The following is a 16,101-nucleotide window of genomic DNA, read 5'->3' as shown; positions in this document are numbered from 1 at the left end:
TGAACTTTTGTATACTTATAAATATTCATCATTCACTAAGTAGTTTTCTTTACTTACATCCAGTATCTTTCAACTGTTGTATTGCATTGGACATAATACGAACACATCCTAAGAATCCAGCACCAGGTTTCTTGTGGATCTTTTTATGGTTCCATACACTAATAGTTACAGAATCCTTAGATCCTATGTACCTGTAATTATAAAGAAGATTATTTTTCTATTATTTCAGTTTCATGTTCAAGAAGTTTATGAATCAAAATATCCTTTCATAATGCAGGTTTTTTTAATTTCCAACCAGATGCTCCGCAGGGCGCAGCTTTATACAACCACAGAGGTTGAACCCTGAACGGTTTGGGCAAGTATGGACACAACATTCAAGCTGGATTCAGCTCTAAATTTGGAATGTGATTAAATAGTTGACACAGCATAGGTTTCTGACACAGAATGAATGTGGTCTAATGAACTTAAAATATTTTTTTTGCCTTTGAGCAATTCACTATGCTGTTGAATATTAATCCTCTCAAAAAAATGTTTGAAGAAATTTCCTTTCTATTTATGAAATCTGAAATGAGAAAAACTTAACCCCCCACCCCCATTTTTTTTTCACATCCCCCTTTCCCTTTTTCCAAAACTGATCTCAATTCAAATTTCTAATGGAGTTTGCAACAATAACTACTCATTTAAATACATCATAAAATATTACAAGAGTGCACACACTGAAATGTCTCGCCTTCTTTACTAATCATTGATATTATGTTGATAGACCTAAATATAAAGCTTTTATTACAACTGTCACATAAACTCAACATTAACCAAGAAAACAAAACATTGATCAATGAACCATGAAAATGAGGTCAAGGTCAGATGAACCATGCCAGGCAGACATGTACAGCTAACAATTCTTCAATACAACAAATATAGTTGACTTATTGCTTATAAATTAAGAAAAACAGACCAAAACACAAACACTTATGACTTAGCAATGGACCGTGAAAATGAGGTCATGGTCAAATAAAACCTGCGTAACAGACATATAGATCATAAAATATTTCCATACACCAAATATAGTTGACCTAATGCATAAAGTATTTGAAAAATAGACCAAAACTCAAAAACTTAACTTTGACCACTGAACCATGAAAATGAGGTCAAGGTCAGATGACACCTGTCAGTTAGACATGTACACCTTACAATCATTCCATACACCAAATATAGAAGACCTATTGCATAAAGTATAAAAAAAAACAGACCAAAACACAAAAACTTAACTATAACCACAGAACCATGAAAATGAGGTCAAGGTCAAATGACACCTGCCAGTTGGACATGTACACCTTACAGTCCTTCCATACACCGAATATACTAGCCCTATTGCTTATAGTATCTGAGATATGGACTTGACCACAAAACTTAACCTTGTTCACTGATCCATTAAATGAGGTCGAGGTCAAGTGAAAACTGTCTGACGGGCATGAGGACCTTGCAAGGTACGCACATACCAAATATAGTTATCCAATTACTTATCATAAGAGAGAAATTAACATTACAAAAAATCTGAACTTTTTTTTTAAGTAGTCACTGAACCATGAAAATGAGGTCAAGGACATTGGACATGTGATTGACGGAAAGTTCGTAACATGAGGCATCTATATACAAAGTATGAAGCATACAGGTCTTCTAACTTCTAAAATATAAAGCTTTTAAGAAGTTAGCTAACGCCGCCGCCGCCGGATCACTATCCCTATGTCGAGCTTTCTGCAACAAAAGTTGCAGGCTCGACAACAATGATATAAGTTGATTAAACTACTATTCTGGACAAAGAAAGATAACTCCAATTGAAAATTTCTTGCTATTGCACAATATTGTGCAATTAGATATTTCTTGCTATTGCGCAATACTGTGCAATTGAAAATATTTGCACAAAGAAAGATAACTCCAATTGAAAATTTCTTGCTATTGCACAATATTGTGCAATTAGATATTTCTTGCTATTGTGCAATACTGTGCAATTGAAAATATTTGCTATTGCACACTGCAATTGAAGATTTCTTGCTATTGCGCAATACTGTGCAATTGAAAATTTCTTGCTATTGCTGAGTACTGTGCAATTGAAAATTTCTTGCTATTGCACAATACTTAACATAATAATTTTGGATCCTGATTTGAACCAACTTGAAAACTGGACCCATAATAAAAAATCTAAGTACATGTTTAGATTCAGCAAATCAAAAAAGCCCAAGAATTCAATTTTTGTTAAGATCAAACTTAGTTTAATTTTGGCTCCTTTGGACTTCAATGTAGACCAATTTGAAAACGGGACCAAAAATTAAGAATCTACATACAGTTAGATTTGGCATATCAAAGAACCCCAATTATTCAATTTTTGATGAAATCAAACAAAGTTTAATTTTGGACCCCGATTTGGACCAACTTGAAAACTGGGCCAATAATAAATAAAATCAAACTAAGTTTAATTTTGGACCCTTTGGACCTTAATGTAGACCAATTTGAAAATGGGACCAAAAATTAAGAATCTACATACACAGTTAGATTCAGCATATATATCAAAGAACCCCAATTATTCAATTTTTGATGAAATCAAACAAAGTTCAATTTTGGACCCTTTGGGCCACATATTGCTAAACTGTTGGGACCAAAAGTCCCAAAATCAAACCCAACCTTCCTTTTATGGTCATAAACCTTGTGTTTAAATTTCATAGATTTCTATTAACTTATACTAAAGTTATGGTGCGAAAACCAAGAATAATGCTTATTTGGGCCCCTTTTTGGCCCCTAATTCCTAAACTGTTGGGTTGGGACCTGAACTCCCAAAATCAATCCCAACCTTCCTTTTGTGGTCATAAACCTTGTGTTTTAATTTCATTGATTTCTATTTACTTATACTAAAGTTATTGTGCGAAAACCAAGAATAATGCTTATTTGGGCCCTTTTTTGGCCCTTTATTCCTAAACTTATGGGACCAAAACTCCCAAAATCAATCCCAAACTTCCTTTTGTGGTCATAAACCTTGTGTCAAAATTCATATATTTCTATTTACTTAAACTAAAGTTATAGTGCGAAAACCAAGAAAATGCTTATTTGGGCCCTTTTTGGCCCCTAATTCCTAAAATGTTGGGACCAAAACTCCCAAAATCAATCCCAACCTTCCTTTTGTGGTCATAAACTTAAACAGTTAGAGTGCGAAAACTAAAAGTATTCGGACGTTACCAATATACGACCAAAAAATTTTCAATTTTTGCGGTCGTATAAAAATACATAAAAAATCTATTATTGAAATAGCATAATAAAGAACAAAATTCACACAAATACAGGGTAATATCAACATATCAGGAGATATAGTCAAGAAATACGCCATCAACATACAGGACATGTACGGTACAAGAATACATAATTTATCAACAGTCACTTAGGCTTGATATGCAGTACATCATGCTGACCAAATGTTACAAAATTGTACATAATATTCATCTAAATGTACAGGCATGTACACAAAGTTTAAACATGGCAAAAGTAACTATAACATCCTTAAACTGTTTTTTAGTTGATTACCCTTAACAGATACAGGTCTAGGCTAGTATAACCTAGGTGGGAATCAGTGGTTCAGGGTTTTCCAAGCTAGGCTAGTATAACCTAGGTGGGAATCAGTGGTTCAGGGTTTTCCAAGATAGGCAATACACCTAGAATGTGTAATATTGAGCAACAAGAATTTTAAGGAATAGTTTAAGACATATTGTAGATTTCATAATATTATTGCTTAACTTGTTCATTTTCAACAGATAAACAGAAAATAAGTTTTACGCATTCTTCAATACCTTGCTACTTGTATTTTACAATTCACTACACCTAAGAAATAACAAATGTATCTGACTACACTAAAATGCATTTAGTTTAAAGTTTAGTGTATTTGTATTTGCTACACAATGTACAAATGAAACTACTAAAAACCCACCCTAAGGGGACATGTCACCCAAACTAGCAGAGATAAAATGGCCATTATTGTCATGTAAACAAATCAATGTTATACTCAATAATAATGTATCAATTAGTGATATATATATATAATGGGTTTTCTCTGAATATTGAAATCACTAGACAAACTGTAGCTCTTTTTGAATTTACTTTCCGATTCCAAAATACAGTTGACTCTCATAAACTTAAAATCTTTGTCAGAAAGGTTCTAAATTTACAATACTCATTCAGGTAAAAATGCATACTGTTGTTTAAACCTGCAGAATTGAGGATACATAACTATTGTTCACAATGAAAGAGCGGGTGACCCTCCTTTTCAGTAATTTTAGTAAAACAGCAACCTTTTATTTTTATCAATTTCAAAAATACCAATAGAAGTCCTAAAATAGGACAGTAAATCATAAAGCATGGCTGTTGAATGTTGTTAGATGATCATGAAGTAGATAATTCATAATACTTATATCATATAATTATATTGTGTATTGGGAAAAGAAAAACAACTCTGTTTTGATTTTACTTCCATTGTACATCTAATTAAAAATTATATATGGTTGCTGAGATAAAATATTTCCCCCTAATCCAGGTCAGTGCCCTGTTTTATAAACAAAAGTATTCCTCTACCTGGATACAGAATTGTTTTGTTATTTATTTGTTAAATCATATATAAATAATTTTTGTAGTACTTAAATATTTTTTTCTTAAATATTATATTATTTTGGTGGCCTTGTGTTTGATCACAAAGAAATGACTTGGTAAACAATCTATTTCTATGACTTTGGTATCATTTTCTCAATATCTTGCAAAATGTGCTTTAAAAAATTTTGATGTCCATGTTTTACCAAGGATTTTTTCATAATATATTATATATATCAATTTTATGAAATAATATGATATGTTAAAGTAAACTGCTTTGCTGTGTCTCTCAATATTAACAGGTCTTCACCCTTTTTCTTTTTAAGTAGTCAGAAATGTTTTATTTTTGGCTAAGCCTAATTTACTTTATTATTATTTTTTTTTTTAATTTTTAATTAACTGAAAGTAAGACGAAAACAGTAGAAAACATAATTACATTGTACAATGTTGTACTCAATAAACTAATGCATTGAACCTATGATTTTTCCCTCAACATTAAAAAAACAAAATACTTCAAAAATTTTAAATAATCAATTATTAAACTGCAAATTTCCTTTTCCTTTTGATTTAATAATCAATAAATATCTGGAACGAAAATATCACAAGAAAACCTTCGCATTCTTTAATGAATAATACAATTATAATTTCAATAATAAATAAGTAACCTCACTAACCAACTGTCAGATCATCTTAATATGAAACACATCATAAACTTCATGTTATTTTAATGTCTCATTAATCACATAGCAGAACTATTTTCCATACATGTAGAAAACATTAAAATAAAATGCTTAACATCAGTCCTTTTACGTTAAACCATTTAATTCATAATGTAACACTTGTGTATTTACAGAATTTTAGCTCATTTAAATGTGTTACAATAATTTTAAACAAATTTGCCTTTGATCATGTTACACTATTTTTACAATGCTTTACATGTAGATATTTGAACATAAGTTTTCCTAACCTTGACTTTACATGTATATATTTGAACATAGGTTTTCCTAACCTTGACTTTACATGTATACACATTTGAACATACGTTTTCCTAACCTTGACTTTACATGTATATATTTGAACATAAGTTTTTCTAACCTTGACTTTTCATGTACAAATGTATATATTAGAACATAAGTTTTCCTAACCTTGACTTTACATGTACATGTATCTATTTGAACATAAGTTTTTCTACACTTGACTTTACATGTATATATTTGAACATAAGTTTTTCTACACTTGACTTTACATGTATATATTAGAACATAAGTTTTCCTACACTTGACTTTACATTTATAAATAAGAACACAAGTTTTCCTACCCTTGACTTTACATGTATATATTAGAACATAAGTCTTCCTACACTTGAATAGATTTGATGATATCCTGTGTATTGTTTAGAAAGTTTTGAAATATACATTGACACCAAGTTTCATATTTTATTCTTATATTCCTCCTAAACTTAACCTAAATATGTAAAATGTAAATTTGAAGTAATGATTTTGGTTATTTATATAAGTCCTAAAATTAAATATTTTTTAAAATGTCTCCAATTTGAAGAACTAAATGTTGAATCTGTGAACTTGAATCAGACCATTTATATTTCTAACATTTCCATTTAAAGTCATGAAATTAAATTAAGTATAGAAAATTACACAAATTACACAAAATAGTCTAACATTTGCCTCGGCCGGCTGAGAAATTATATACAACATATCTCTTTGCCTAAAAAATCTTAATATTACATGAATACAATTAACTCTGTGATTATCTATTTGTAAGTATACAAATTGTTTTTTTTAAACTTGTGCTCTGTGTTAATTTTTAACATCATGTTAATATTACATTGGAACATCAAGTCATGGCATGGTCTTGGTGGGGGGGGGGGGGGGGGAGAGTAGTATGAGTAGTGGAATTACTGTCAACAGTAAGGTTGTGAGTTAGAATGAAATCTGCATATGGTAGGTGTGCATGACTACAATCTTAATTGTCTAGGATTGACAGTTTTCCTACAGTTGCTCTCTATACATGTAGCTTCCTCAACCATCAAGGGGCCTGGTGGCCAAGTGGTTTACATAGTCAAACTATTGTATCAATAGCCTGTCAACACAGAGATTATGATATTTATTCCATTATAGAGCAGGTGCCATTGACTCCAATTTCTAACCAGATGCTCCACAGGGCGCAGCTTTATACAACCGCAGAGGTTGAACCCTGAACAGTTGGGGCAAGTATTGACACAACTTTCAAGCTGGATTCAGCTCTAAATTTGGATTGTGATTAAATAGTTGACACAGCATAGGTTTCTGACACAGAATGAATGTGGTCTAATGAACTTAAAATATTTTTTTTGCCTTTGAGCAATTCGCTATGCTGTTGAATATTAATCCTCTCAAAAAAATGTTTGAAGAAATTTTCTTTCTATTTATGAAATCTGAAATGAGAACAATTTAACCATCCACCCCCATTTTTTTTTTCACATCCCCTTTCCCTTTTTCCAAAACAAAGTTCAATTTTGGACCCTTTGGGCCACTTATTCCTAAACTGTTGGGACCAAAACTCCCAAAATCAAACCCAACCTTCCTTTTATGGTCATAAACCTTGTGTTTAAATTTCATAGATTTCTATTTACTTATACTAAAGTTATGGTGCGAAAACCAAGAATAATGCTTATTTGGACCCCTTTTTGGCCCCTAATTCCTAAACTGTTGGGAACTCAACTCCCAAAATCAATCCCAACCTTCCTTTTGTGGTCATAAACATTATGTTTAAATTTCATTGATTTCTATTTACTTAAACTAAAGTTATAGTGAGAAAACCAAGAAAATGCTTATTTTGGCCCTTTTTTGCCCCTAATTCCTAAAATGTTGGGACCCAAACTCCCAAAATCAATCTCAACCTTCCTTTTGTGGTCATAAACCTCGTGTTAAAATTTCATAGATTTCTTTTTTTCAGGGGTCTCCTCCCATCCTCCCGTTTAGGAGAAAAAACTCCTGTGTATGAAATATTTCATGAATGAAAATTTTCGGACGCCATATTTGATCATTTCTTACTACTGTACGGGTATAGTTGACACCTGTGTTAAATTTTACCTGTAAATCAAAGAAGATGTATAATTATATGGCTTCACTTGACAGCTTGGGTGTCAAACATATTGGTAATCAACAATGTTTACCTCTGGCTAACTGCTGTTGTTTAATAAAAACTTTGAGTAATACATTTTTGTTACTTCCCTTTGTTTTATCCTGTTTTCAGTTATTTTGCTTTAAAAATGTAAATTGTAAAAAGACTATAAATAATTAATATTTTAATCAAATAATCATAAAAGGATGGTAATTAAATGAATTTGAATGTTTTGGGACAAATAAAAAAATAATTATTTTAGCAATCTAGACTTCCTTTCAAGGATTAAATTGAAGTTTATATGGTAAATCTGTCTGTATAATATGTGACTGGAATATACAATATGTACATTTAGACTGAATAAAAATCCTAGTTAGTTTACTTCCTATTAAAACCTTGGGATTGAGCTAGAGATAGCAAATGTTTTGCTAAGTTTTCTAGAAATATGACTTTCATAATGCTTAAAAGCCATGCAGTACTATTGCTTTTTTAATAAATTTATGATGTTGCAAATATACGTGTAGAGCATATTTCTTTCTTATTTGTCTATACAGTTACCAATGATAAGGAGATGGAGTCATGAATTACAAATCTAAACAGATAAGATAAATAAATATAATGATTTATTTGCAAGCAGTGAACAATCATTTATCAAAAACAAAACAAAACAAGAAACAGATTCTTAATATTTTATTTCATTCAAATAGGAAGGCAATATTTAAAGGGTACTATGAACATATTACAATTGATGGAAATTTGAAGAGAAAACACAATGTCTACATCATACGGTTACATTTACGACAAAATTTATGTCGATAAAAAACCTCCTGATCTGAGTCCTAATTTCCTGACCAAAATTTCCAAATCTCCTGATCTGAGTTTCACAGTCCATCACATGTATGAATATAAGACCAAAAAATTTTCAATTTTTGCGGTCGTATAATGACTAGGATTGTCAGTATTCCTAATCAGAGTCAGTGGTTCTCTCTGAAGTACGCTAGCCTCCTCCACCAATCAAATTGACTACCACCAAATAGCACAATAGTGTAAAGTTTCTAAACAGTGGTGTTGAACACCAACCAATCAATCCATGGCAATATTTTCATACTTATTCAAATGAAAACTTGTATTTTGTAAACAAAACCAAAATAAGCCCCAAGACAATCAATCATTCCATTTGAACATATATGGCTATTGCTGAGAATCAGTCTGATGTTACACAAATCCTGTCTGTAAATATGTATACATGTACTTCACTTACAATGATGCTGTTAATTAATACTTTAGTAAAAATTTAAATTTGAACATCAGGACACAATTGTCAAGGTGTGATGGGAGGTTACATACAAGTATGGTTGTTTTTATCAGGACACAATTGTCAAGGTGTGATGTGAGGCTACATACATGTATGGTTGTTTTTATCACTTGTGTGATGCTGCTTCTATATTTTTGAAGTAATGTTTTTTTTATATAAATGCAATTGTTACATCCCTATTTTGTAAAATGAACCCTAGTAATGATATTCACTGTAATCCTCCAAGCATAAAATGTAGTTCCATTATGGCTAAATTATTCTTAAGCTGTAGTACTCAGTAAAAGAATAGTAACTAAAGACCATTTAATTAAATCATACATTTTGAGAAAACAAGTTCATCACAAACTAACAACCCTGTGCTGACATATGAAAATCAAGATCACAATAATATTTTCAGTTCTCATTATTAAAGAGTGGAGCTTAAACTACCAACTTTTAATTATATAAGCAGTATCTTATTTTTGTAGGTAGAAATAATTGACAATGAGACAATTCTCCATCCAGTCACAATGACAGTATGTGTAAATAGTAAATAATAATAGTTCAAAGCATGCCCTTCTACACTGAGCTTTGGCTTTCATCAAATGGTAAGCTATATTTTCCATTTGAAAAGGGGCATAACTGTTAAACATAAAAAGTAACACTACCTTAATTCAAACATGATCTGTGTTTTAAATTTTACTACGTGTAAGGGTAGTGTATAAGTTTCAAAACATTTGGTTGAGGCGAACTAAAGTAAGAAAATGAAACCTGTTTTGAGACAGACGGACAAGGGTAAAACTTTGTGCCACCTTCATTACAACAGGGGCATAGAAACGAGAAACACTTTTGAATGAAATCCAAAAAATACAACCACTGAACAACAAGTTCCTGACAGGATCCACTTGAGGATTAAGAGGGATACATGACGATGATGTACTGAATTTGATATCAACATTAATATGTTGATGGTGAGATTTAGTCTTAATTTTTTAAGAATTCAAGAAGATTTTAGGAAGTCTAGAAGATTTTAGGAAGTTTAGAAGATTTTAGGAAGTTTAGAATATTTTAGGAAGTTTAGAATATTTATGTTCTCCTAATGAGGTAGACATCAAAAGTAATTTCAACATAACCTACAACTTATTTCAACATAACCTACAACTTTATATAAGAAGCACAATATATTTGCATAATTTACATTGTTTTTTTACAAATTACTTTGAACATGTATATTTAAGAAGAACAAAATATGATTCTAAAACTATCAAAAAGCAGGAAATATGCAAAAATCTTTTAAAAAAACCCAAACTTACAGGTCATAATGTTGGTTCCATTTTGGATCCAAGGTATTTTTACTAGTATCAGTAGAATGACACTGGCCGGAACCATCCACACTAATTTTAGCAAAGGGATCAGGTAGGCCTGAAATTTAAAATTAATACATTAGTTGATGTGCATAGTATTTGTTTTAAAACAATTTCTATGATTATTTACATGTAGTCATATCAAAATAAGTTGTCAAATCTTATGCTCTTGGGTCGGGAATGGGTCCTACATCATACATGTGTAATTAACTATAAATGCATTATAACATACTTGGATATTGAATTCAAGAAATGTATGGAATGATGAAATAATAAACTGTTATCACAAAGATATGTCTCGCCTTTTTGTAATTTTCGATTATACAAAATTTGTGGTTCACCATAAACTAGACAGTATCACAAACTGATACATTGTTGACCCACCCGGCCGGAAATAGAATACCTATGCCTCGCTTTTTGGTTCTGTCAAGGCGAGACAAAAACAAAATGTATTGTTAGGTACATTGTACATCAAAATATAGGCATATAGTCTTATTCTTTATACTGGGAGTGGGAATAGTCTTCCCTTTCATTTGCATGTGAATATAAGCAACTCTTATTCTCATTACCAAATGATAGTGTTACATGTTTGTATAAAAAACAAGACTATTGTGATAGCATACACATTACAACTCAATGATGTCAAGATGCTGCCTAAAACCAAATATGAAGCATTTCTATTTATGTTAAGAATTCTCCATATAAGTATGAAAATATTTTGCATTATAAAATTTCCTTACATTTATTTTTTCCCCTTCACAAAATTTAGTGATGAAATGGAACAGAAGTAAAAAATGTACCTATGTCATTTGAAAATCCTTTCGTAAATGCCAAAGTGATGAGCACTATAGAAAGGCTAACTTAATAACAGTCAAAGGTTTATTTTGTGTTTATCCTCTCTTGTTTTCCTTATATACTACTGACATTTTTACACAGTGTACATCATGTAATGGTTGATGCATGTATGTAATGAATCCGCTAAATGCAAATAGCAAGTATTTGGACTGGTATACTTACGGAAGAAGTCTTTCTTGGCTAAGTTCTTGGCACATAGAACTAAAATAGAAAAAAAAATGTTCTTGTATGATGTGTGTACACGTACATATAAATATACAACAGACTTTTCCACTCACTGACCATACTCATCATGACACAGAACAATGCAGTATAATTTTTAATACCAAAACACCCACAATTTCCACATACATGTATGTGAATGGTTAGAAATGATCAATAATATGTTAATCAGAGTGGCTATTGGTACGGCTAGCCGGACAAATAGTGCTAGGACTATTTGTACAGTAATTGCAATGCGCATGTCACTTTATGTGCTTGCATAAGTGCATGTAATACTATCTTCAGCAGCACCATGGGGTTGCGTGTACTCCGAACACTGATTTTCAACTGTGAGATAATGGTTGAAAACGGCGATATCAAAAATTGTGATAAATTTTCCAGTTTTCAGAATATGACAAGCAGATACGTTCAATAGTATGAATTCAAAGAATGATCCAATTTTATAAAACTACCTACATGTAAAAAGTAATTGAAATCACAAAGAAAGCGGTAAAATTATAATAAGTAATTAATCAGAGAACTACAGAGCTCTAGCTAGGAGTATAATTTTACCAAATTATTTGACAGGCTACAGCTGTATAAATGGTGGAAAGGATTACCTTAGCAATTAGGAATAAAATTTAATAATATTCCAAAAATTAATCTTGCAAGTAGCCTGTGAACTCAGTGAAGGGGAATGACAAGTGTTTTGGAAAGTGAGATACAGGGAGTGATTAGAAAAGGTGGGGATGTGGGATATAAGATTACAAAAAGTGAGGATATGAAATATAGGGGACAAAAAATGTGGGATCTTGGGAAAAAGAAAAGACTGATTTGGGAAAATGAGCATCCTGTGTCACCTGACCCCTTCATGTTGTTCATTTCTTTATAACAATACATACAAATAAATTTAAATCCCCATTTTTTACCGTATTGTTTACTTTTTCTGGGTAACATAGAAAAATGTCCCACCTCTCACCCAAACTATGGATCACAGACTTTATGTTAAGGGGGTACGGTCCATAATTCTGTTTGACAGCTTCAGACATACTAATTTTGCACCTTTTTCAACTAAACCAAATCATTTTGTTAACTTAAAATGCCAATCACGACCAAAGTTTGTTTTACAAATTATTTCCTTCTTCTTCTTACAATGTGAAGGCATAGATTAAGAAATGAATATACAAATATATATGATTTTTTTTTTCTAATTACACGTTGTCCACATTCAACTTCATATGAAACTAACAAGATTTGGCATGACAATTTAAGATGGCAAACCATTGCTTTTTAAATGTTTATATATATAATTTGCGACCCCCTAGTGCTGCTGAAGATAATATTACAAGCACACACAATATTAACATGCGCATTGTATTGGCCGGACAAATAGCAACTGCCTATGTTAATTTGTGTGATAATATATCACAATGCCATTAACATAAAATTTAACAGAGCTCTTGCTAAAAAATAATTATAAACTTTAACCATTATTGATAGCACAGACCCTGCCCAGACTGTGACATATGTACAGCACCTCCAGTATTTTCTAACCCATTTGCCAAGACAAAACAAAACAAGAAGCTGTCACAACGACAGCAAACCGGATTTATTAACATTTATTTGTGTCCTGGCAATATCACAAGAACCATTACTGATGAATGGTGACAGTGAAAATAGTCAATATCAAATTTGACCTCCATTTTGTCATCAGTATCAACATATTAAAATTTGAAAAGCTTAGATTGAAAGGTTCATGAGTAAATGCAACAACGTGAATGGAAACGCCATTTTACGATCTTTCAAGAACCATAACTCCTGAACGGTAAAAGTCAAAATCGTCATTATTGAACTTGACCTCTATTTTGTCATCAGTAACATCATATTAAAATTTCAAAAGCTTTGGTTGAATGGTTCATGAGAAAATGCACGGACACGACGGGAAACACCATTTTTCAATCTTTCAAGAACCATAACTCCTGAACGGTAAAAGTCAAAATCGTCATTATTGAACTTGACCTCCATTTTGTCATCAGTAACAGCATATTAAAATTTCGGAAGCTTTGGTAGAACAGTTCATGCATAAATGCACGGACACGACTGGAAACTCCATTTTTCAATCTTTCAAGAACCACAACTCCTGAACGGTAAAAGTCAAAATCGTCATTATTGAACTTGACCTCCATTCTGTCATCAGTAACAACATATTAAAATTTGGGAAGCTTTGGTAGAACAGTTCATTTGTAAATGCACAAACACGACTGGAAACTCCATTTTTCAATCTTTCAAGAACCATAACTCCTGAACGGTAAAAGTCAAAATCGCCATTATTGAACTTGACCTTCGTATAGTTGTCAGTAATAACATATTAAAATTTTAAAAGCTTTGGTTGAACTGTTCATGAGTTAATGCACGGACAACATTTGATTGCCGCCCGCCCGCCGTACATCCCCAAATCAATAACCGACATTTTTGTCACAAAAGTCCGGTTAATTAATAAGACAATGCTACATTTCATAATATAAAGAATCTTTTTTTATTAAATGATCAAGGTACATGTACATTCCCATTAAATATTTCCTGTCAAATTTGCATCTTCCTCTTTCATTTGTCTTTCTTTTAACAAATCATAACCTTGTTAATTCTTAATACAGAGATACATAAACTTAAAAGTGCACAAATTTCAAGAAATATGTATATATGACATGTTTGGTTGAACATGTCTATTTGAATAAAGATTGGAAGTGGCAATACTGGAAGTAAAATTACCATACATGTACAATAGTCAATACAGACTAATGTTTTGTATAATGAATACTATCTATTTTTTTTACAGCAGTGAAACCAATAAAAAGATATATCTATTTCAGGAGTAAATACTTATAATTCATATAATTTTTTTTTTGAAAGTTATTATTTCAGGAATTGATAATTAAAATTTATGTAGAATTTGATGCATCCAGGAAATCAAATATTCCAGAAATGTTTGGGATTGACCCTACTTAGTAGAGGGTGGTAAAGAGGGGTATTTGCACGAAAAAAAAGTGAAATAAGACATAATTTCACGTTAAACGTGAAATAATTTCTGTAATGAACGTTGCACGAAAAATAAATACTTTTATGTGAACCTTTTGTAACTGAGTCACTGTCTTCTTGTATATATTAACTCTTTGTTTTACTTGATATTCCCGATTTAGTATACACATTTATGATATAATTATACAGCTTTTAAAAAAGTATTCCTTGACGATCCCTGACAAGTGTTTGAATTTTATTTGAAAAATACTGAGCACGCAAAATAAGACTTTGAAAATCACGATGCACGTAAAATTAAATAGGCAGAACATGTTGAACGAGGCACCCGTCTTGCACGACTGAACATCAAATAAAAAAGTAAAAACATGTTGAAGGTGAAATAAAAAACGGCGATCACGTTGCACGAAAATAACCCTTAACCACCCTCTTAGTACATATATACAAAATGTAAATTGTAGCTGTATTGTTAGAAATTATACCTGCAGAAAAGTTCATAAAGATCTTTTTAAATTTAGTATGTGCATCCAACATGGTGACCACAATGGCCGCCATGTTGGATGTACACACTAAATTTAAAAAGATCTTTATGAACTTATCTGCTTTGTGTAAATCATTTTTAAGCTATAAAATATATCGATAATAAATTAATAATACTCAATGTTTAAAAGTCACCAATATGTGGTAATATTAAAATTTCAAGTGTTATTCGGATAATTACAGTGTTATTCGGTCATTCATGTTACCCACACTACGCCAGTAAAGCAATACTGATGTTTCCCATTAAGTGCTTTTATAGCCGGCAAGACGAAAAATTAAAAAACCAATTATAATACGTATTCAAATATGGAGCATGCTGTCTGATTATTCTTGTTTATCTTTCATGTCTATTGTTAATTTCAGGATCAGGATTTTCAAGGTGATTCTCACCAATACCTTTGGTTAGTAAGCCAATGTCTCAACAAACTAACCAACAACATATTCATCATGACTCATGTGAATGACAATATTAATAATTACCTTCAAGAGATTTAATACAAACTTAATAACAATGTCAAAATGAGGTATCCAACAAAAGCAATGCCAATGAGACATAATCAGAAAAACGCTTTTCACAATCATCTCTTGAGTTTAAAGAGAAAGTAAAAGGGGTTTTCAGTCCTTACTTGTTGTCATTTATAAAGTTTTTCATTGATGATGGTAATGTACATCATTTTAAGAGTGGTCTCAACAATTGACTCCGTCAAATTGTAATATATCAGAATTTACATATATATAGACCTTAATTCTTTCTGAAAATAGTTGGCACACTCAACAATACCACTGTAATGATGATATTAATTGCTACTGGATTCCTCAAGGCAGCCATTTTTCTTTGGAGTACAATGGGTCATCGACAAATACCGTTTGGTTTCGATCTTAAAGGCGAGTTATTTGTGTAATAAGGTGTACCTGTTAAACGAATTTTCATAGTAGATGTTCCATGACGCCTAGATCCGTTACTAGCCATTGCTAGATATCGAGATCATGATATATTTTCTGTCATTTTCATCCCCATTCATTTAAACGGAAAGCAAAATATTGTATGCAAATGAGTCTGAAACTGACAAC

At 31.5% G+C, this 16,101-nt stretch overlaps 1 protein-coding gene across 1 annotated transcript in view; it reads right to left on the bottom strand.

The window, feature by feature from the left end:
* Positions 1–16,101, bottom strand: part of LOC143046029 (E3 ubiquitin-protein ligase SMURF2-like) — a 44,901-nt gene extending 28,800 nt beyond the window's left edge. The window contains exons 1-4 of the mRNA XM_076218980.1: positions 15,943–16,101; positions 11,419–11,457; positions 10,351–10,459; positions 58–191 (exon numbers count right to left, since the gene is read on the bottom strand). Coding sequence (XP_076075095.1) covers positions 58–191; positions 10,351–10,459; positions 11,419–11,457; positions 15,943–16,000 — 340 coding nt within the window. The 5' untranslated portion in view covers positions 16,001–16,101. The remainder of the gene's footprint in view (positions 1–57; positions 192–10,350; positions 10,460–11,418; positions 11,458–15,942) is intronic.

The sequence above is a fragment of the Mytilus galloprovincialis genome, chromosome 9 (genome assembly GCF_965363235.1).
Source record: "Mytilus galloprovincialis chromosome 9, xbMytGall1.hap1.1, whole genome shotgun sequence".
NCBI classification, from domain to species: domain Eukaryota; kingdom Metazoa; phylum Mollusca; class Bivalvia; order Mytilida; family Mytilidae; genus Mytilus; species Mytilus galloprovincialis.
The sequence above is the reverse complement of the archived record's forward strand: the minus strand, read 5'-3'. Positions and strand labels throughout refer to the sequence as shown.